Source organism: Callionymus lyra, chromosome 5 (assembly GCF_982586985.1).
Source record: "Callionymus lyra chromosome 5, fCalLyr1.hap1.1, whole genome shotgun sequence".
NCBI classification, from domain to species: Eukaryota; Metazoa; Chordata; class Actinopteri; order Syngnathiformes; family Callionymidae; genus Callionymus; species Callionymus lyra.
The window spans coordinates 13,207,563-13,230,847 of record NC_141822.1 but is presented as its reverse complement, the minus strand read 5'-3'; the positions used below and the strand labels follow the sequence as shown (position 1 = coordinate 13,230,847).

The window sequence follows — 23,285 nt, the reverse complement described above, 5'->3', positions numbered from 1 at the left end:
AAAGGAGCCTTTGTGATGCTAATTAGCAAATGCTAACATTAGCTGCTAGCATTAGCTCGTACAAAATATTGATTTACAAAAAAACAAATAATTATTTAGTTTATTTAACATAAAAAAAAACATTAATATACATTTAAACGAAAGCAACACTTCCACTATAGTGGAGATTCTTACTTACTGCATCGGGACTTTTTTTTTCAGCGACGTAACCCAGCTGGCATAGTAAAAGGAGGGGGAGGAGGGGGGGCGTGCGCGTGTGTGTGCGCGCGCGTGTTGTAGAGGGGGGGGGGTGTATGGTGGGAGGAGGAGGAGCAGTAGGGGGGCTGGTCCGGGGGAGCATGGCCGCGGGATCCGGACTACATACTTACTACTACCGGAGTTGACAACGAAGACGTCTCGCGTCTCCTCGGACTGTTGGTTCTTGTCTTTGGACCGTCTGCGCGCGAGCCTTCGGGTCTTGGATCTTACGACACCCACGCGCTCAGATCTCGTGCGTGTGAGAGTGTGTGTGTGTGTGTGTGTGTGTTGAAGGGGGGGATTTTCTCCGCGTAGCAACACGGACACGGTCGTGGATCTTCTACTGTCTATGTGGACTCTCGAGGCGGACCCATCATCACTATGCGCCTCCAGAACCAGCGCTGACGGAGTTCTTCTTCTGAGCAGAACCTTCGATCTTCTCTGAGGAACTTTGTGACTCTCGTGTGACGGACAGACTTTTTTTTTAATTCAGGTTCTCCGGAGTTTTTCTTTTAAAAAAAACAAAAAGAAACGCCACCGATGGAAGCGATCCTGCTCCTGGTCCTGGTCGCCGGGACGACGTGCGTCTGCGGGCAGGACGCGTCCTCCAAGCTGGTGTCGGACCGCCACGCTGTCTTCTGGAACAGAACCAACCCCAAGTAAGTGTCTTTTTCTTTTTAGAACCCGAGACCGAGACTCCCTTTTAGCCCGCTTCTGGAGCGGCTTATTTTTTTTCGATCTCAAGCTCGTAGTAAAAACCTTCCATGAGGTCCAAGTCTCTCAGGATCAGGTCCGAATGTTCTGTGAGTACAGTTGGCGTGTGCTGAGAGACGTGGAGGTTCTGGTCCTGCTGGGCTACAATAACACGAGTCTCCTCCACTCAGCTGCCACTGAAGTGACAGAAGAGTTTCAGCGACTCTCAAGTTGAGGATTCAAGCCTCGGAACTTTTACAACTTCCATACTGTGGGATAAAAACATGAATATATCTTGATTTTAAATATAAAATTAACATTTAGTTCGATTTTTTTCTATATGATGGTTGACTTAAAGCTAGACTTTTGTAAGTATATCATCCTGCTTTTCCTATAATAGATAGATAAATAAAATTTTATTGGAAATTGTTTTTCCAGAACACAGCAACACAGACGATAGATAAAAAACAAGAACAAATGGCAATAAAAGGAAAGTGCATGATGTCACGATCATAATCTGAAGATGAAAGACAAAGAAAAATAAAAGACAAATGATACAAATATTAAGATAGAATATTACTTTTCGCTCCAAATACATGTGTATATTAGAATGAGCAACTTTTATTAACAGTGTTTTAAACCCAACAAAGGCTTTTTTGTGGTGTCAGAACAGATTTAAAAGTATGAAATAATACAACGAACATAATAAGCAATATAAAAACAGAACCCAGCTCCGAGACAGCCATTCGTCATAAGTATTACTGTTGTGCAAATATTTATTTATTTCTCCTCATGCTGGTGCTGTTGAAAACATGGCGGGGATCTCAGATGTGAAGAGTTCTGCCGGGTCAAGTTGGTGGCGCCATATCTTCACTTTTATTCTAGTAGTTTAACAGCAGATCAAGTCAGAAATCATTGTTTGATGGAGGATATGTTGATTTTTTTATTTTGTTTAACATTAAACGGAGCAAAATTTGTGTGGAAAAACCTATTAAATTAAAATGATTTAAATTAAAAGTCTTATTTCTAGTGCTTCATGCGTTTTTACCCAGAATAAAAGTAACTTTAAAGTTTGAAACCATGAAGAAAAAGCTGAAACAAGTTGGATTAACAGACTTTGAAAAGAAAGAAAAAGAAAAACCTTTAGTCTCAACAAGGCAATTTTATTTGACAAAGTGTTGCTCCTTTGATACGTGTATTTGTATTCTTTTGCTTTGTAGTATAACAAGATGTAGTCGTGAATTAAAAAAACTTGGATGGTGGAACTTAGAAGTTTTACACTCTATATATATATATTTTAAAAAGGACGATTGTTATCATCTGTTGAAGTGTTTAATGTGTGTTAGTGGGTCAAATATATAATAAAAAATCGACTCGTGGTATCATCAAAGTGCTATGATGTCGCCATAGATAAGTGAAATTTTCCGTTGAATGGCATAAAAAACAGAGGCTGGTTGTTGTGCGTGTGCCTCGCGGAGGTGGGTTTGTGTGTCGGTTGGTATCGTTTATTGACTCAACACCAGTTTCACTTATGAGCCAACAAAAAAAAATGTATAATAAGGTTTTGTTTTTAACGACTAGACAAACCTGTTTTCTGTTCCTCGTCTATCCAACAGACGGGTGTTGCCATGTTTGAAAATGCTAACCCCCCCCCCGGGCGAGGCGGTTTGGAACTGACAGGAACGCTAATGTTACAAATGCAAATTGTTTAGGGCCGACATCAAAGGGTGATAGAGTTCCTGCTTCCACTAACAAGGCTGATATCATGTCTGATAACAACTTTTCTGTCCCACTCGAGCCCGCTGAAAGGATTCTTTTCTTGGCCTTTCCGAGCGGTTCCCATGCCTTCCCTTCTTGGTTGCCATGCTCTCCCGTTCCAAGTGCCCCCCTGCTTTACCCCCTCGCGGCCCACGCTGAGGCAGACAATGAGGGGGGCACACAGGGGTGTTTCAGCATCGGCCAGGACCCAGCGTGACGCGAGGTCTTGTGAGAGATCCACACATGCTGAGGTCACACACTCGCCAGTAACCAGGCGAGCCGCAGGTTAAGCAGCGCGAGGGGGGGGCTGTTGTCAGGGTCAAAACCGGGGCAGTACCGTTTCGAACCGTGGGGCCCCGGTGACGTCCCCCCCGGTGTGCCCCCCCTGTGTGGACTTTGTCTTCCACCAGAATAGAAGCTAAATAAATGAGTAACTCTAAATGATGATCTCCCCTTTTTTTCTCATTCACCACTTTAATTTAAACCTGACCTTTTTATGATTTAAGGAGGGGGCCACGCTCACAGGGCCCCCCCTTTTGACCCGCAAGAACTTCGAGCTCCCGGGTCCCGAATCCCTGCTGTTTAATGTAACCACACTCAAGTCTTCCCTCATCCTTGGTCACGTCTCAGACCGGAGAGAGGGGATAGAGAGAGAGAGAGAGAGAGAGAGAGAGGGAAGAAGGAAAAAAAAAAAACGGCCTCCAGAGCTGCAGTCAGCCATTCATGAAATCCCCCTACAGCCGCTCGGGAATAGAAAAAGGGAAGTGAGTCGTAAAAAATGGAAAACGCAATGACATTTTCATGTGGTTTCATTGTTTCGAGAAGGGCGACGAGGAATCTGTGTCGCTCTGTGATTAACATGAACGTTGTTGCACCCATGTTTGCTGCGCTTTCATCTGAGGCAAACATCTCTGATATGATGCCGTAAAGATGTGATCACAGCGGCGGAGCGACGAAGTTTTTTCGCAGCCCTGGGGATGATTGAGGCTTTAAATTGAAGTGGAATTTCTTTTCCACGTTTTGGCAGCGAATATCTGTCTCTGCTTTTAATAATATTGCTCTTTTTTTTGTCATGTTTAAATGAACCATTCCTGTTTGCTGGTTTGAGATAGATTTATGGTTGTATGTCGGCGTACGACTTTTTTTTTTGACGAAAGTATATCATGTTTTTATGTTTATTTGAATACTAGTTTTTTTAATGATCACATGACCAGGATGAAGAACTGCTCAACGTTCAGTGGTGAATAACAAGTAGATACATGTTCGTATGACTCGAAATTTTACCGTAAAGTCAAGTTGAACTTGATAGTATTGTAATTCATGACTCTATCTATGAGTAATTGAACCTTTTGCAATCCTTTTCGTATTGTTTTAAAACATTAAAGTGGGTCTCAAAGCTCTTTCCGTGAGTCGTAGGCTTTTATTTGATTGAAAAAGTTGTTAAATGTGATGCCTTTTCCTCTTGTATATATAAAAATATTCATTTTTTCGTCCTTTATTTGAACAGAAAAATTATTCCAGACATTTTCTTACATTTTCACGGTGAAGTCGGGATCCTTACTTGCTTTCCTGGTACGGGATGTAAGGATTTTAAGAATTAAAAGTGTACTTTGGTAACATATGCCCTCAAAGATTAACCTGGAAGCAACTAAGTCATACTGCAAATGACTCTTCTTCAGGTGCTACCGTGCAAGTGTTCTTCCTCCTCATTGACTTCTACTATATCCAAGATTTTATTGACATTTATGACTGAAAATTTTCAGGTAAATGGTAAATCCTGGAGTAAACCAACCCATGTTTTTGTTGAATGTTCTTCAAGAGTTCAAAACCTTTAAGAACATCGAACAAAAACGTCCCGTCGCACCTGATTCACTTCAGTTCACGTCCTATTAACCAATTCTCAAGGTCTTTTAAATCTTTTCCCTCCTTCTGCTTTTGATCCGTCTGATGTTGATTGACGGAGAAGTTGTTTTTTTATATGAATGAATACTTCAAATTAGAGCGTGTTCACGCTCACTGCCGTCGTAAAATATGGGTCATGACCAAAAAAAAGAGGGAAAAAAAGAAGAAAGAAAATAAGATGGTAAGATAAAAGCACTCAAAAGTGCTTCCTCAGACGGCTGGTGTCTCCCTCGGAGATAAGACGCTCTGTCATCCTCGTAGTGATGCCGTCTGGTCCATGTATCGTCGCTCCATCAAATATTCATGTCATGTTCAAAAATCTACTCAAAATTCTTTGAAAAAAAAAGAATCGCTTAAGAATGTGATACTGTAAAAGGAAACGTCCTTTAAATCCGCTTTAAATTGAATTTGTGTGATTGGATCAACAAATATATTGATTAAATAGTAGTTTAGAGGTGTAAGATTTTTGTTTTTTTCCCGATATCGTATTGTATATTCAACTGCACCGTATCCGTACTTTAAAGAACAATTAACATTAACTTTATTTTGCTTGTATTTCTTCTCTTGTGAAGTCCAAATATAGATATGTAAACTGAATTACGTGGTTACTATGCTAGGACATGTGTCCTGCAACTATTAAAATAAAATATCTATATACCGTTGTTCCTACAGTACTGCATTGTATGGTGATACGTATCGTATCACCATAAGTATCGCCGTAAAAAAATATTAGCCTGATGGCAAAGTTTGCCAAGAAAAGTCGTCTTTAATGCTTCAAGAATCATCTTAAGACGTTTTTATTTGTTCAGGCTTTTCCTTGATTTTCTGGAACTCCTGTTGTGTTATCAGTTTTATCTTGATCTTTAAAGTATATACTTTATTGAATATTGTTGTGATTGTTTAAGAGCTTTGTGACCCTGGTCTGGAAAAGTGCTATTTAAATAAAAATGACTTACTTACTTACTTGTATTTGATGATAAAGGTTGCACTATTGGATGTGGTCATACGCCAAACTTACAAAAGTAAAAAAAAAACCCATTTATTTGTCTTTTACCTCGAAAACTCACAGGAACAATGGAGGTAAAGAGTCAAATGGGCGATTTGAGCCAATTATGACCATTTTAATGATTCAGATTAAATGTTTTTCGGCGATAAACCATTTTACTGCCCACTTTTATATCCCGGCGCTACAACACAAAATGCATTTGACCTAGTAAAAAAGAACAGTTTCAAAGAGACACTTTGGGTGATTTACGGACGTCGTAAAAGCAGTCACTTGGCATTCAAGCCTCGTTTACGTCACTGCACTTGACCGGCGTTTTTTTTTTTGTTTTTGCGTCACCGCTCGTATCTCGCAAATGGGCGGCGGCGGCGGCGTACTTGGACCGCTCCGTGGTTGTAAATATCTCCTGATTGCGAACCAAGACCTGGAATGTTTTTCGGTTGAAAAATAAAATCACGGCGTTGTTAGCGGCGTCGCTCATGCCGGAAGAATGAGCTGCAGCTGTTTCTCGTCAGCGCCGCCGTCTGTTTCAGTAACTAAACGATGGACTCGAGTGTGCGAGCGTCGGGGTATTAATGCCGCTCTGACAAGGAGCTATTAGCCAACTCCCCGCTCACGAGCCATTTAGCTGCTTCATTAAAAAAAACCCACCCAGGGTCCATATGGTCCGGCACGCACGGGCCTCAAGGTGTTTATTTGTTGCTGATAGGTGGGATCAATGAAGAATCAGGCCCGAGGTCTGCACCTAATCTCTCTCGGCTGTTTGTGTCTCCCAACGCCATGGAAACCGATACCGCCCGTCATCAAAGAATCTCATTGGGTGGGTCTAACGACCTGACAGCTGGGACGAGAAGGGTCTCCTACATTCTGCAATAGCATTGTCACCCCAGGGGGTTTTTCCTTAATCCTTGATAATGTGCATCCAAATCTTTCCACAGCAGATGCAACATATTTCTCTTGTCGAAGACAATCAAAATATTCTCCCCTTTCGTGGCCCCTGTTTTCATGTTCCAAACCACCTCGCTTTGAGGGGTCCAGATGAGGGTCCGACCCGACATGATACAGTAGGAACGACCTCCATTTAGAGAAACAAAGCAAAGTTTAAAAGCACAATGTTGTGATAGCTCTCCAGCGGATTTGTGGGTCGCCCCCAACTTCATTGTCTCCGCTCGCCCCTCTTAGCCTTTTCCTGGCTCCCCGCCGCTCGGTTCCACATGGATTAGAACCGGACACAAAAAAGGCAACCCCGTCCAAATATTGACCAGGTCTGAGGAAAAGCGGTCCTTCTCCCAGACTATCTGAAAGACCCTCATTGTTTCCCCCCCACACCCCTCGCATTCAGCGGCCCCTGAGCCCCGCAGACGGTAGGAGGAGGATCGGAGTGGCTGCATATGTTACCCGAGGTGGAAATTGTAATGACAGCACACACGGGGGTGAAAGGCCAGAGGACAGGGGAGTGGTGTCCAGTTGGTGGAGTCCCAGGGTGGGGTCAGAACCCGTGTTTCCACTGTGAGGAAGTGTCAATCTCCCGAGGCATCAAAGAGAGCAGAGCCAATGTGATTTCCTGCCCAAGGGCTCCACAAATTGTCAATAAACCCTGAGATGAAAGGTTCTTTATCTGTGCTTTGCATTCCATATCATTACTAAGAGAGGAAGTTTAAGGAATGGGTATTTCCCACGAAACTAAGGTGAACAGGAAAAGCAGAAAATCAAGTTGCATCACTAGAGGAGCCCAGTCTTAGGACACTTGTGTTGGATCAATTCAAATGTTTAATTACGAGGCACTGATTTAATTATAGTTCATTGTTAACTACTCTGATAATCATCATCTTAGGTCGCTTAGTCATTTTATGTGGCTATGATTGAAATTCTTCAAATGCTTGTTCATTTCAGGGCTTCAGGTATCATGGCGTTCAAGAGGCTTTTCTTGAATCGGTGGTGAAAGATTCATTTTTGGTATTATTTTACTCGTTTTTTAGCCTCGTACGCCAGAGAAGTCGTAGGCTAAAATTGATCGGTAAAAATGGAGACTGGCTGAATTTTTTTTTGTCCCCTAGCTTAATGAAGTTTGGCATCACTAGTGCTCCTTGTACTCCTGTGTCCCTTATGAATGGAGTCTGTTTGTACGGTACCTACAGATCTCGAACCCATGATAGGTGTTACACGGCACTCAAAAATCAGACGATGTTTTAGCACGACTTTGGTTAACTATGAAGCCGCATCGCAAGGCTCTTTGATACTTAATATGACGGTGTGTAGAAGGACCATAAAATGGCACCTGTTAAGTAGGGACCGGTGCCGGACTTCTGTTCTATGGGGCAATGATTGAAATGCTTCGGTGGTACAGAGTAACTTCGTCTTTTGCTGCTTAGTTTCGATAATGTGTGAATTTTTCTGACTAGTGAAAAGAAAGTGAACATCAGATTGTTCCATCACTTGTTCTTTGGCACTGGAAATTATTGGCTTTAATTTTTGGCTTGGAATTTCACCAAAGCCTAAGTAATAAACTGAAGATTTCCACTATGTGTAATGTTATTTTCTTTTGGTTAGAATTGATCTTTGTGTTGAAAAGAGTATTTTTCAGGAACCAGTATCGGTGTCAGACCCTTTCGATCGATGCCCAGCCCAACTGTTACAAGACATGCATAGAGAAAAAATGATTTATTAAAAAAAGGACCCGTTGATTGATCGTGTGCCTTTATAGCCAGAAATCTATGGTATTTCTTGGTCAATGTAACGCCAAAAAAATTCCCCACAAACAAATGCTTGATAACTTCATGCATCCATCATGTTTACGTCTTCAGCTCTGAGCAACGCGACTTCTGGGCCAACAGCAGACAGTTATCAGCAGTGATTTAAGACCAGGCGTCCAAGTAATATCACAGAAACCCTGTCCCGCACAGTCGCCCTGCTGTTCCGAGACAAGACCATCTGCGCTTTAGCAGTATATCACAAATTAAAGGGACTGTTCTGTTGCAACAGGACACCAGAATTGATGAACGGTCTCAATGCCCTTGCTGTAAAACAGAAAAAAAAAAAACTCTTCTTGGAGTTTATGTCTTTGGTCGAGTACGCCAACATATTGCGGGAGATCTGTTGTGGTTTTATTGAATTTGGAAACATTTGCTAAAAGCATATGGTGCTGTAAGAGTCGTGCAGCTGTGAATTCAGCCGTTAGCGGCGCGAACGCTTGGGTAAAAAGAGGGTCTCGGACCAGATATGTGAGATTCTGGAGCTTAATAAGGGGTTTAATTATGGATGGATCTGGATCTGCTCTTCAGTCAGTCAAACACTCGGGTCTTCGTCGGGCTCCTGCTGAGATGCCTGTCAATCTTCCTGCACTTTGACCCCGCCTGTAGAGATGTGCCGCCCGGGGTTACAGTCCCGCTAATAAGTACAGACCCTCGGGCGGCCGGCGCTTGAGTGACAGAGGCTGGTGGCGGGATTAGTGGTTTATTGTGTTATTGCTCTTTAAAGTAGCTTCATTTAACTACAAGGCTGTTTTGATTTATAACCATCTCGGCTTCTGATCCACGAATAAAAGATGGTTTTATTTGTATTTAGGGCATATTTTCATCCTTATGGCTTAATCTAACTCCTAATGAAGTTCATTGAACTTGTGCTAACATGTCTTAGCATGTGCTAGCTTTGATAGAATCACTGAAAACTGCACATTTACGTTGACCTTCATTCATTTTCAAAGAAAAATGAAGTCGATTTTCCTACTGACTTGGGGTCTAGAAACGGTAACTGAATTTGGTTTTGTCAACGTGGCCGACTCTGGTTCTGGTCAAGGTTTCTGCCAGTTAAAAGTTGTTTTATTCTGTACACTGTAACTCATTGAGATTTTTCTTTTCTCTTGTATAATTTTTATTTAAACTGTATAGTTTTTGGACATGATTTTGATTTGATTTGACACTTTTCATAAAGTTGAATTGAATCATCAGCATAGAAGGAGAGTTTAAAGCGATTCTATGCGATTGGAGGTCGAGCGACGCCATTGGCTGAATGAAGGATGGATACCGATGAGGTCATGAATCAGATTGTGGATATGCGTTATGAAGGCTTTGTAAATAACATAACTTTAACTTTTTTTTTGTACCATAATTCCCCCCCTTAACCACAACCAGCGCTATATGTAGCATGTTCACACCATCCCCAAGAACTTTTACAGGGAAAATAAAAATAACACAAAACACCTCAGGTAGAAGTAGTAGTTGTGAGTCATTCAACTAGTTTTAAGTTGATGTGTCATCACAAGTTTTATGAAAGTATTTTAGTAGAAAAATATTAAGTTACCCAAAACTACCTAGAGCTGCTTCAAGGATTGTATTATTGTAATGAATTGGATTTAACAGATCATCTCTGAAACTCGCTGACAAACACAGTTACATATATTTACCATTTATTTTTATTAATATATTTGTTACAAAAGAGAAGTTACTTTAAGTGAAAATAGTATCCAAATAGATACACAGGGAACCACAAATATTCCTTTTCAAAGGTGAAAGTAGCGAGTGATTGAAAAGGGACCAGATAAAAGATCCTCTGGGACACCTGGGGGAAGTTTTGGGGTCTCTCCCGTTTGAAATGCACCGCAGTCAATAGATTAACGGGAACTCTTTCCGCCTAATCTTAGTCTCACTCCGCCGCCTCTCGGCTTCACTTTTCCGCCGTTTTAATCTGAGCCGGCCTTTCTTCTGTGTACACTGTTAAAATGTGAGTGGTGAAATGGCATCCCCTGTGTCTTTGTAGGCACCGGTGAGGGTATTAGCAGAGAGGCTCTAAGGGGCTTAAGAGGTCAGCCCTCCCTTTGTGCACGGACACAAAACACTTCCTGTGGGACCCTTCACCCCTCTCTGTTCTTCCCTCAGAAAGCCAGGTCCTGCTTGACCATTCACATTAATCAGCCTGAGCTCCTAATGACTGCGGTAAAGCTGCCTAAAACGGCTTCCAAAAAGGTCCTAAAGAGGCACTAAGCTGCTAACAGAGGAGAGCCGGCTGTCGCGGTCCACAGGGCGCACCATCAGATGTGTGAGCGACGCGCCAGTTTGCATACCTGTGGCGACCAACACTTATGAATAACAGGGACGTTCATTTGGGGTTTCTTAGTTTGAGCAGCTTTGTTTTGTACACATCAGTTTCAGGGATGTTGTTTTTATATACACAAGCCAAAATCCTGTTTGGGCAAAGTCAAATATCCCTAAAATTGGGTATAAAGTCTACTGACTCCTTCAAGAAACATCTTTAGACTTTCTTATTCGTGCAGGCTTTTCCTTGACTTTCTGGAACTCCTGTGTTATTCTCAGGGTTATCTTGATCTTTTTAGTATATATATCTTTTGAATATTGTTTTGGTTGTTTAAGCGCTTTGTGACCCTGGTCTTGAAAAGCACTCTATAAATATAAATTACTTACTTACTTATTGTAATGTACATATTGTTGAATTCTGAAGTGCACTTAGAAGAACATTAGCATTATTTTTACCTTTTAACAGTGTACTTTGTTTTTTTTAGAATCCCATAATACACGTATTTTCATTTTTCATTTTCATTTTCATTTTTTTCTTGTTTGAAGATACTTTTCTCTAATTTTCACCCAATTACACTGTAAAAACTCAAACTCAAACAAGCAATTAAGTCTGATTTGGTCTAAGTTGAGTCAAATTCACAAGACGAGTCAAAAACGTGTGTAATTTGAAGATGTCAGAAGATGAAAAATGGAACGTGAATTGCTTCTCAACAGTATAAGAAATACACCAATAGAAAAACCTTCTTGTTCAGTTTATTGTGGGTGTTGTCTTGACCTTTTAGTATATATTTTAATGAGTATTTTTTTTTTCTCTTTTGAGAGCTTTGTGACCCTGGTCTGGAAGCGCTCTATAAATATAAATTACTTACTTACTTATTTTAATGTACATATTGTTGAATTCTGAAGTGCACTTAGAAGAAAAAGCATTATTCTTACCTTTTAATGATGTACATACTTTAATTTTTCTTTTCTTTTCTTGCTTGTTTGAAGATACTTTTCTCTCATTTTCACCCAATTACACTGTAAAAAATCAAACTTAAACAAGCAATTAAGTCTGATTTGGTTCAAGTTGAGTCAAATTCACAAGACGAGTCAAAAAACGTGTCTAATACGAAGATGTCAAAAACATTCTTGTGTAGTTTATTGTGGGTGTCGTCTTGACCTTTTAGCATATATTTTATTGTGTATTGTTTTGATCTTTAAAGCGCCTTGTGACCCTGGTCTGGAAAAGCGCTCTACAAATATAAATGACTTACTTAGTGGACATAATCCTTGTTTTTAGAAACTTTAAAGACATTTTTTTTTACTATAAAGAAGTCATTAAAGTGACATTTTACTCTTAATATCTTTAAATAAACCAATTTTCTGGACTTGAGTGACTGCAGCTCATTGTTTTAGTCAAATAAGACAATTCACAACGAGAAGAAAACTTGGATGGAGGTCAGTTTTTTGCGATTTAAATAAAACATTTGGTTGATTTATTTGAGTATTTTCTTGCGCTGACCTGACCGGACGAGCGCCTGCTCAATCGTACGGCCTAGATCAGAATGATCAAAGCGAAAAGAGACGAAAACTGGCAGATTGGTGGAGCGTGTGAGCGATCACAGCTGTTAAACACTTACAGTGCGAGCACGTCCAAGCCAAAGTGGACGTCGAACCTTCAAGCTTCCCCTTCACTCACGTTGACACCACGGAATAAAACGTCAGATAGATCTGCATTTTATGTTTCATTGATGGCTTTTTTGTGGAAATGATGATTCAGCAGACATGTGTTTTTTTTTCCTGATGTGCTGCCTTTTGATGAACTTGGTGTGACTTTGCGGGACCTTTTGTGTGGCTCGCTGCTCCTCAAAGTGTTTCCTCCTGTTGGATTTTCCGCACACTCTCGCGTTTTGGGACGTATGAAATATTAAGATAGAAAAAAAAACGTTGGTGATCTCACGACGGCGGCTGGACGATCCTTCACACGCAACCAGATCCAGGTCAGGAGACCCGGTCCACTCGAACCCTTCTTCTTTCAATGGTTTCTGCGTCTGTTTTCTTTGATGCGATTATGTTTTTATCTGAGACGAGGGCACCACGACCACGTTTTTTTTTTTCCCCCACGGACGAGGTGGACTTGTCTCCGCTGAGCTGTGCGGCGGCGGGTGCGTGGAGCACGGGCCGCCATTTTGTCACTCCTAGACGACTCCATTTTGTTACGAGGAGTGAAAAGTAGGTTACGAATCCTGGGAAATGCGTGGCGTCTCGGATTTGAGAAGAGAAAAAAAAAAAACCTTGTGTATTTATTTCTTTGAAGTCATGTGACTCGTGTTGGTTACAGTTCTCTCTGAAGGTGGAGTTCAATCACTTATCAATACACGTTCTACTGTTTGGCGTATTTTCATGTATTTTTCTCTCATCATCTTCTTATTTCTTGCCATTGAATACAAGTGACTTCGTACTTCTTTTCCTGCGATGGTGTGGGATGAGGAAGAGAGTCCATGTGGAGACGAGGAACAAAATAACCAATGTTTTTTGTAGACACAACTTTTTGTTGAATTAAAAAAAAACTTTTCTAAAGGGGAATTTAAATATTTCTCAAGTATGCTCAGTTAAATTGTAAGTAAGTAAGTCATTTTTATCTGTATAGCGCTTTTCCAGACCAGGGTCACAAAGCGCTTAAACAATCAAAACAATACTCAATAAAGTATATACTTTAAAGGTCAAGATAAAAATGATAACACAACAGGAGTTCCAGAAAATTGTGTTTTTTTTATATCGAAACACAGTTGTCAATTACCTTAAGAATTATATTATGACTGGTATTATTTTCGTTTTTCTTCCAGTTTAATATCAGGAAAACCTTTACAATGTCACTGATCATATTAACTTACATTTTATTAAAGTGTCATATCATCACAAAGTTATCAAAATACACTTCCCAGTTTAAATAAGTAAGTAAGTAAGTAATTTTTATTTGTATAGCGCTTTTCCAGACCAGGGTCACAGAGCGCTTAAACAATCAAAACAATACTCAATAAAGTATATACTTTAAAGGTCAATATAAAACTGATAACACAACAGGAGTTCCAGAAAAATCAAGGAAAACATTGGAGAAAATAAAATCGATCTTAAAGTGGCTTTTAAAATCCTTCATACAGTATAAGATAATATACTTGCTGCTGGTCTTAGAATCTATCTTAAATATTAGTATATCAAGGTGTTCTAGGTTCTGTTTATCTTGTTGTTACGCATCTTAGAACACGATTTTGTCGAGCTAACATGGCAAAAACACTTGATTATTTATTTTAAAATATATATATATATATATATATATATATATATATACAGGTATATATATATATATATATATATATTATAGTGCGTTTTAAAATAACAGCGGACTAAAACGTTAAACTCATAATTCCCCTGACAATGGCCAGTTAAAAAAACACAATAAATTGTGATTTAAAATGAAATATCATTGTTTAAGTGAACCCTTAAGTCGTGCATTTGTCATCCAGTGATGTGAAAAGCATGTTTAAAGTTGACCTACTAACACACTAATGGTCCATATATACGTTTGTACAGTTGAATATATATATGTGTGTGTGTGTGTGTGTGTGTGTCAGGGCTGATGCCAGCTGGTACCTGGGATGCTTGTGTAACCAGTACGAGCAGCAGCACGCCGCTAACACAGGGCCAGACGCTGCGAGCACCGGGGCCGATGATCCCCCTTTTATGTCCCGGCTCCATCAGGGCCCAGAGTTATTCTAGTGCATAATTGATGCAGGAGTTAGAATAGCAGAAGTAATGCGATGAGAGGGTGCAGCCGAGCGGAGCGAGAGATCGCGTGCGTGGGGCTGCAAACATTGAAGGGGACGAGAGGAGGGCATCTGGCGTAACAGGTCCCGGCGCAGAATGTCACCGGATCAGCCAATAAGGAGGGCTCGCCTCCTCGGCCAATCAGGCGCCGGCGCCGGAGTGGAGTACTACGTTTGGCTCGTGATGGATGTGACACTAAGTTTTAACTCTCCTCCCGATTAATAACATTAAAGCTTTGGGCTTCAATCTGATCAACATCATTAGCGTTTACGGGAGATCTGTAATCCGTAATCTCTGATCTGATGCCGTTTCTCACCTCTGCGGGATTAACTCGACCTCCTGGTGCTTCGCCACCGTCGACACAAGACTTTCACTAGATCGTATCGCGTGACCTTCTGCAATCGTTTCTTTTGTACCTGCCAAGAAAATCACTTTTCTCACTCAGTAGAAGGACTTTCTCTGAAATCAAGTGGCTACTTTTTTTGGGGAAGGTTAGCTGAGGCTGAAACAGAAAAAAAAGCAGCGTGTTTAGTCGATGCTCACTTAAAATAAGTGGTTATAATAACAAAAATAATAATTATTGTCCTTGTTGTTTTTTTATTAAAATATGTATCGCTTAAAGTAAAAGTAATTGTAATTATCTTGGTCGTCGTGACAATGTTTTTATGCATTTTAAAAGCATATGTTTATCTTTTATACTTTTTTTTTCTCTTGAATATCAACACAACAATTTATTATATTAACAATATTAATTTATTTTTTTCTTTCGATGCAATAATTGATAAATCATTATTGTAAACTCTAGAATAGTTTTACTGGATTTAACCATATGTTTATATCAGAGTAAGAAACTTAAGATTACATTTTATTTAACAAAGGCTATATGTATAAGAATATACATCTTAGAAAGCTTAAATAAATAAAAAAAAATACCTTGAGGAAAATAAATGGTAAATAACGCTCTCAAAATATATAATTTAGCAAATGAGATGAGAAAAAGTTAAACTACAATTATGTTAAACTTAAGCTTTAAAACGTCGACATAATAAAAAGTGAGAAATTCAATTTAGCTGTTTTGCTGTATTGGAAACCCTTCGAAAGTCTTCCGTACAAAGTCGTCCGCCCACTCAGAACTCCCACACGCTGTTATTGTTTTGTTTTAATTAGTTGAATATTTTGTTTCTTACAGTGTAAAAAGTGCATTAGAGGCAGCTAATGGGGATTTATTGAAATTTCACGGGCAGAGAAAGTGTTTTTGTAATTATCCATGCAGCAGCGAGTTTGAATCAGTAGAGTTGTGTGTGTGTGTGTGTGTGTGTGTGTGTGTGTGTGTGTATATGTGTGTGTGTATATGTGTGTGTGTGCCTGTCGTGTCCCGGAGAGCACTTAGAGGCCACTGGACCGGGACTGGTCCTATTAACATCATAAAATCAAGCTCATAAAGATGTTTTATTTGTTTCCTGAGTCTGACGCCCGCTCAGGTTTCCATCCCAGGCCTTTATGGCTCGCTGCTCAGATTTCTGTCTCTGGACGAAGGTAACGGTGGAGTTTGAGAGGACGTTGGCGAGCAGCAGCAGCAGCAGTGAAAAAAAAAACTCAGTCACCTGAAGTTCACTAATTATTTGGAAACTTTGAACACTTCCCTCGCAGCAGTAGTTGTGCAGCCAATACACTTCTAACACTTTTGCACGAGGATTTCTAGCTCGTACGTTATTCATATAAATCCATTTTTACTGTTAATAATCCCAGTTTTGCTTAAGAATAAAATAAATGCTGGAGTAGTCCACAATTTCCAATTAAATGTTTAGCCTTTTATCATTTATTAAAACTTTATTTAAATATAACGACTACATTTAACGGAAAAAAATAATGAAAAAGTCAAAAAGAAAACTTGTATAGTCTTTTAAATTATCTAATTTTATTTATGTAAAATATTTAATTTATATTATATAGTTATATTATCATATATAGTGATATTTTTTATTTTATTTATTTATTTAAGCCAAATATTATTGCCCGTATCATAGTTCAACGTCAATTTATTATATATATTATGAATTATAAACATGATAAATCCGTTTTTTCTTCTTGAGAATTAACTTCATATGGAGTCTCATGATCTGCATTTAATTCCAAATTAATCCCCTCAAAGACCAAAGTGGTCCTCGCATGGTTAAACCCGGGGCTCTGGTGGCGCCGTGTGTCGTCGGTTCCAGGTTTTACTTCTGTCACTTCACCTTCCTATCACGACTCCAGACCTGCCCCCGATTACTCGCGGGTGGAAAAAAAGAAAAAAAAAGAAAAAGGGGGCGAGAATTGATCGTAAAAAAAAAAAAAGAAAAAAGAAGAAGGTCCTGTGACTGCACCTCCGGGTCACATGGTGTGGTGAGGGTCTAGACACGCGATGCGCAAGGGGTTCCAGAGAAACAACACGTCACACACGTTCACCATCGTGCACGGAGGCAGGCCTCTCTCAAGTTTGCCCAGCAACCCAGCAGCGTGTACTGGGAGTAGTGGTGCACAGTGGTCATGACTACAAATTACTTTCATTTATTTTCATCTAAAATTTGTGCAGACTTAAATGGGTATTTCAAATGACGTCTGGAAATATTTGCAATTTTTTTCTCTCCAAATATCTTCTCCAAATCCCATTTTTATCATCTGATAACACCATTAAACTCAACGAATCAAACCATTTACAAATGATCTGATTTTTAATTTATTTATTCACGGGGGTGTCTCTCCAGCCAAAAGTCACCAATGAGGGTTAAGTCGTAACCCTCGGGCAGCCAATGAGGCGTGAAGCAGCTGCGCTCTCATTGGCTCGGCGAGCTCAGATAACCAAAAACTGTGCCAGAGACACCCGGGTAGAGATAACCCAGAATTCCTGCTGCCTGGAGGGAGCGACTCTCTCTCTCTCTCTCCGTCTATCTCTCTCTCTCTCTCTCTCTCTCTCTCTCTCTCTCTTTCTGCACCATGTTGGAATCATTGTGGAGCAGATTGCACAGAAAAACGCTCGACAACAAGTGGGATCAATCAGCGACTGTGATGCTGTCCAAGAACGACACTGTACAGATCATTTCACTTGTATTTTTTTGATCTCCAACCAAGAAAATGTCAGATGTATTAAAACCATTTACTATTTAAACAACCCCTCGTGATTATCACGTGTTTGATGTTTACGTCAACAATGAAAAGGAATTAAAAACGGATTTTGATTATGAAAACGACAATAAAAGAGTGAGGGATTCACCACTCGACTGTCAAACATCAACACAAAGAAGGGATTTACTGTCACTTTTTTATTCAAGATGTAAACCAGAATATAATCTGAGAATATTTACTGGTTTAAAAAAAACAACAAATGTGAGTTAAAAATGGAAAAAATACAGTTGTTTTGTATTTAAAAATATAATAAAAAAAAATTAAAAATGTCTCCTAGAGTACAATATATATATATACCAAAGAATATTTACTGGTTTAATAAAAAAAAAGTGAGTTAAAAATGGAAAAAATACAGTTGTTTTGTATTTAAAGATATAATAAAAAACCTTAAGAAAGTCTCCTAGAGTACAATATATATATATATACCAAAGAATATTTACTGGTTTAATAAAAAAAAATGTGAGTTAAAAATGGAAAAAATACAGTTCTTTTGTATTTAAAAATATAATAAAAAACCTTAAGAAAGTCTCCTAGAGTACAATATATATATATACCAAATAATATTTACTGGTTTAATAAAAACAAATGTGAGTTAAAAATGGAAAAAATACAGTTGTTTTGTATTTAAAAATATAATAAAAAACCTTAAAAAGGTCTCCTAGAGTACAATATATATATACCAAAGAATATTTACTGGTTTAATAAAAAAAATGTGAGTTAAAAATGGAAAAAATACAGTTGTTTTGTATTTAAAAATATAATAAAAAACCTTAAAAAAGTCTCCTAGAGTACAATATATATATACCAAAGAATATTTACTGGTTTAATAAAAAAAATGTGAGTTAAAAATGGAAAAAATACAGTTGTTTTGTATTTAAAAATATAATAAAGAAAAACCTTAAAGTCTCCTAGAGTACAATATATATATACCAAAGAATATTTACTGGTTTAATAAAAAAAATGTGAGTTAAAAATGTAAAAAATACAGTTGTTTCGTATTTAAAAATATATTAAAAAACCTTAAAAAAGTCTCCTAGAGTACAATATATCCTGTATATTGAGTAAAATAAATATTTTAAAAGAATAAGTTCATTATTTTCTGCCACAATCCATTTTCTTCCTGATGCTTTTCTCATTTTGTGTGGTGGCGAGGAATTATTTTGGGAGTGTGCGACCACAGAAATGTTCCTCCTCCTCCTCCTCGTATGGAAAGAAAACAGAAAAAACCCAAAGTCAACACAAACCTGCGACGAAATGGAACCGTCGCAAAAGTGTCATCTCCGTCACCGTCTCGCTTTCATTTTTTTTCGGCCGACCGAAGAGAAATCTCTTGTTATCTTGTCGACTTCTCACGGCTTTATTTTTAATCCGACGGTGGAAAGTGAGTCACCGGAGTGGACGAGCGATCCGACGCTGTGGTCGGACATGCCTGCACACTCGCGGGACATCAGACACTCATTCGCTTCGATCGTAAATTAAGTCTAATCATTGTTTCGCTGCTTTGAAAAAGAAAAAAAAAAACCTGACGTGTCTGCTTTTGAAATCCTTCTGGTCAAAACTATTTTAAGTTGCTCTAAAGTGGCGTGACACAGCTGCACTTCATTTACTAACAACGTTCGTAAACAGTTCCATGTTTTATAGTTTTTTATGTTCTCGGAATAGACGATTAGTTCAGAGAAATTAGATCTTTTTAAAGCGGTATAGCAGATGTTTATTGCGCTGTTAGCATCCAAAGTTAGCCTAGCATGAATGCTACAGTAAGTGATAGAAACAAGTGCCTGAAAATACAACTAACTTTATATATAAATAGTACTATATAAACTAGCTCTGAACAACTTGATACAGTTACAAAATTAATAATTAAAAAGTATGACTCAGAGAACAGAAATATCCTACTTGAGAATTTAGGTACAAGTAAAGATGCCTGCCTAAAAATAAACTCAACTTAATTCTATTTTAAAAAGTAATTAGAATAGAAGTTACGAGGTTTTGAGAGGATCTCTTGTTGACTGCAAATAACTTGCCCTTTAAAGTATATACTTTATTGAATATTGTTTTGATTGTTTAAGTGCTTTGTGACCCTGGTCTGGAAAAGCGCTATACAAATGAAAATAACTTACTTACTTACTTACATATATTAATATTTATTTATTTATTTGCAGACAGAAAGCTACTATTAATAAAAAAAAATGTTTTGATTATATTTAAATTTTCTATAAAATATAACGTGGATCTCCTTCCTATCCTTCAGCAGGAACTACCTCCGGGAAATATTGATTTATTTTCATTTTAATTCAGTTTTTAAACGTCTGTTTATTTAAAATCAGACTTAAGTTAAACTTAAGTATAGTTAAAATGACTTTAATAAGACATTTTAAAAGTATATATACATAAAAAAAAAAAGTGTTTTGTTTCCGCCACTTAAAACTTTAAATATATTTAATTAACTTGTTAAAGTTAAATAAAATCAAAGGATAATAAATTTTAAAAAAATCAAATGTTATATTAAAGTATTTAAATACTAAATGTTATTTACAAAAATTAAATTAATCCTAAATGATATATCATGCAATGATTATAGTATGAAAACAATATAAAACTCAAAGTTCTACTGGACTGAAAAAACATCTGTTAAAAGTTTAGTGAGCGAAAATATTCCTGTGACCCCGGTTAAAAGTGACAGGAAGTTGTTTTGCAGCTCTTTCTCCACTTGTTTTGAAAATAACCTCGGACTCACCGTAATCTCCGTGCACACCTCCGTCTCTCCTGCTGCCCTTTTGTTCCGCCTCTGAATGGAGTTGACGTCTGTGAATCCAAACATGGTTCCAGAAGCAGTTCGTAATCACCGCCGCCCTCATGGGGGTTTGTGTGAGAAATCTCTGCTCTGATTTAATACACAAAAAAAACTTTTTTCCTGACCTCACGGGTGTACAGTGTAATGTCAAGAGGCGCTGAGGTCGGTGCGGTTCTGGCCACACCCACTTTGTTGTGGAATTCCACAGTGTGTCTGAGGGGAAAAACCGCCTGCCTCTTGTAAATAAATGTTTGGATCCAGCGTTGTGTCGCTCACTAATTGGCCATTCAGAGGAGTTTTTTTTCCCTCTCGTTTTAAACTTTATAATCGTGCATTTCTTGCCAAGACGGTACGTCCGGGGACCGCAGTCGCTCTGAAATTAGAGCTTTCGCAGACACCTGGCACTTTTCTGCCATCAAACACTCCTTTGGAAGCAGCGCCGTGGAGATCCGAGTCCAAATTATAGAGCGCTTGATCTGTGGTCATGTGCTGCGGGTGATCACGGGCCACATACGGAGGAGCGAGCATCTTGTTAAGCCGCTCCAGTTTAAATAGATTTTCATAAAATGTTGGAAATTGAAACACGAGAGGGTTCAAACGCTTTCAAACGGGCTTGACCTTTAACCTCTACTGGGATGCATCTTTAGCTGCACTTTCTAATTTATCCTTTATAGAAGAACTATCCACTTTAAGCTTTTTATATATACTATATATATATATATATATATATATATGTGTATATGTAATTTTTGCAAGATGATTGCCTAGTTTATGTGTGTCTAACTCTACAAAATCATACATTGATAAAATACATGTTTTTTTAAATGTTACTTACTTTACAGTGTATGTTTATGGCCAAATTATAATAACTTTTAATTTTGATTAATATTTTTTAATCACAATTATTAATGAAAATGATATGTGATCTTAGTCAAAACATCTATATTTTTTAAAAATACAACATTTTAAATAGCATTAATTGGAATGTAATACAAATAAAGTAAATTAATATTAATATACTATGTAAGTAGGTAAGAAATTAGGTAATATTTGTAGAGGGCTTTTCTAGACCAGGGTCACAAAGCGCTTAAACAATCAAAACAATACCCAATAAAATAAATGCTTAAAAATATAATAACAAACTAAATAAATGCTTGTGATCTTTTTTTCTATCTTTTGTTTTTCGCTCTTGCTTTCCAGATATGACCTATAGAGAATTCAGTGTTCAAGATAAGTTAAGGAACACTTGTAAAGGCGCTAATAATAAGAGTTAAAATAAGACTGAAGGAAAGGATTTTAAAGTCCCTGTTAGAGATGTGGTAAAAAAAATAAATGTACTCAAAAGATTGTGGCCCATTGTGTGATCCAATTTTTAGGCAGTTTAATGAAGTATTAACCACGTGGTCGCCCCCTAGTGGCCTGGCTGACTACTCCGTTAGCAGCCAAAATCATAATCTCAATCAAAACTCGGATAAAAGTTTAAAAAACATCCTGGAAACGCATTAATTTCGATACATGCTTCGAAGTCACGATTTCCACTTCAGACGTTAAAAGTTTCTAGTCACGTTGCAACACGTATTACTCATACGGTGTCATTTATCTTTCTTACCTGCTCTATCTATCATCGCCGGCTGACGAAGAACACATTTCTCCACTTAAGCCTCCATCTGTTTGTCAAATTGTGACTTATTTATTTCAATTTCACTCAGTTAGCGCCGCATCTTCACTTCCCTTGCGCTCAAACAAATGTTGATGTATTTATATTTTCCACGTATCAGAGATTTTTGTTTTTTTTCGAGGCAGATGGCGAGTCGAGGCGTCAACGTGTGATAATTCCGAAGCGTTTCTGCGCGAGAGGGCGAAGCGTGACCTCAAGACTCTTTGTCGAGGTGAGGGTTAAAGCCACAACAAAGGAAACGCACATGTCGGTGTCTGGGTTCTCTTTGTAGGGTCTGGAATGTGGATCTCAGCGGAAAAAAAAAACAACCCACAAGAACAACCTTCACGGGAAATAATTTGCTACTGTGGAAAAAAAAAGATGGTTGTTAATGGATTATGTGGCCGCTGTGTCACGTCGGGGGGTCAAGCAGCCGCGGATCGAAAACTCCCGGTTTGATTCAGTCCAGACACCTGGAACTCCGGAGCTCCTTCTAGCTCCTCTCGTCGGTCCTTCGAACTTGGCTTTTTCCCTCGCCTCATTCATGTCAGCAGACCCTGGCGCTCTCGTCGGGACTTTTATGCGTGTTCACTTTGGACGGCGATGAAAGGAGTCGAGGGGAACATGGGATCTTAAATCACTTAATGAGGGAAGACAGGCAACGCTTTTGTCCGGCTTGTTCTGGAGCTGCGTCCGGCTGAAGGCCTCTAATACTCCCTGACACTCAGCTCCGCCGCAGACCTGAGCGTGTGTGTGTGAGAGAGTGTGTGTGTGTGTGTGTGTGCATTGGTCCGTTGCCAGCATCCCCTCCTGGCTGTCGTTTGACAGTTTTTGCTCGTCATTCCCGGGCATTTATTTATGTTTCCTCGCTTGCCTGCGTGTTTGTTTTGGTCGTGGCAGCGTATCAGTTGGATGTGGCGGTGAGTAAGTGAGCAGCGTGGCGTTTGGCCTGCGTCCACGGGCGGGCGATATGTGCTGACTGAGCGCAGAGTGGAAGAAACCCAATCCATGAGTTCATCTTTTTTTTTTTTCAAGATCATAATAACTCCCACTGCTGCTCCGTGAGTATAAGTGGAAGCAGTTTGTGTTTTTTTCCTTCTTAAAGATGATGATAATAAAGTCGCATCATTGGTCGTCGTTTCCCTTCGGAGAGAGGTTTTTTTTCCGAATGACAATATGACGAAGAAAGGGAGAGAAAATTGTTGGTAGCGAACCTCCCGCTGCTTCCCTCCCTTCCAG

General features: G+C 38.9%; 1 protein-coding gene across 1 annotated transcript in view; it reads left to right on the top strand.

The window, feature by feature from the left end:
* The first annotated feature begins 346 nt into the window (after positions 1-346).
* Positions 347-23,285, top strand: part of LOC148079445 (ephrin-A5b-like) — a 64,820-nt gene continuing 41,881 nt past the window's right edge. The window contains exon 1 of the mRNA XM_087791007.1: positions 347-896. Coding sequence (XP_087647133.1) covers positions 778-896 — 119 coding nt within the window. The 5' untranslated portion in view covers positions 347-777. The remainder of the gene's footprint in view (positions 897-23,285) is intronic.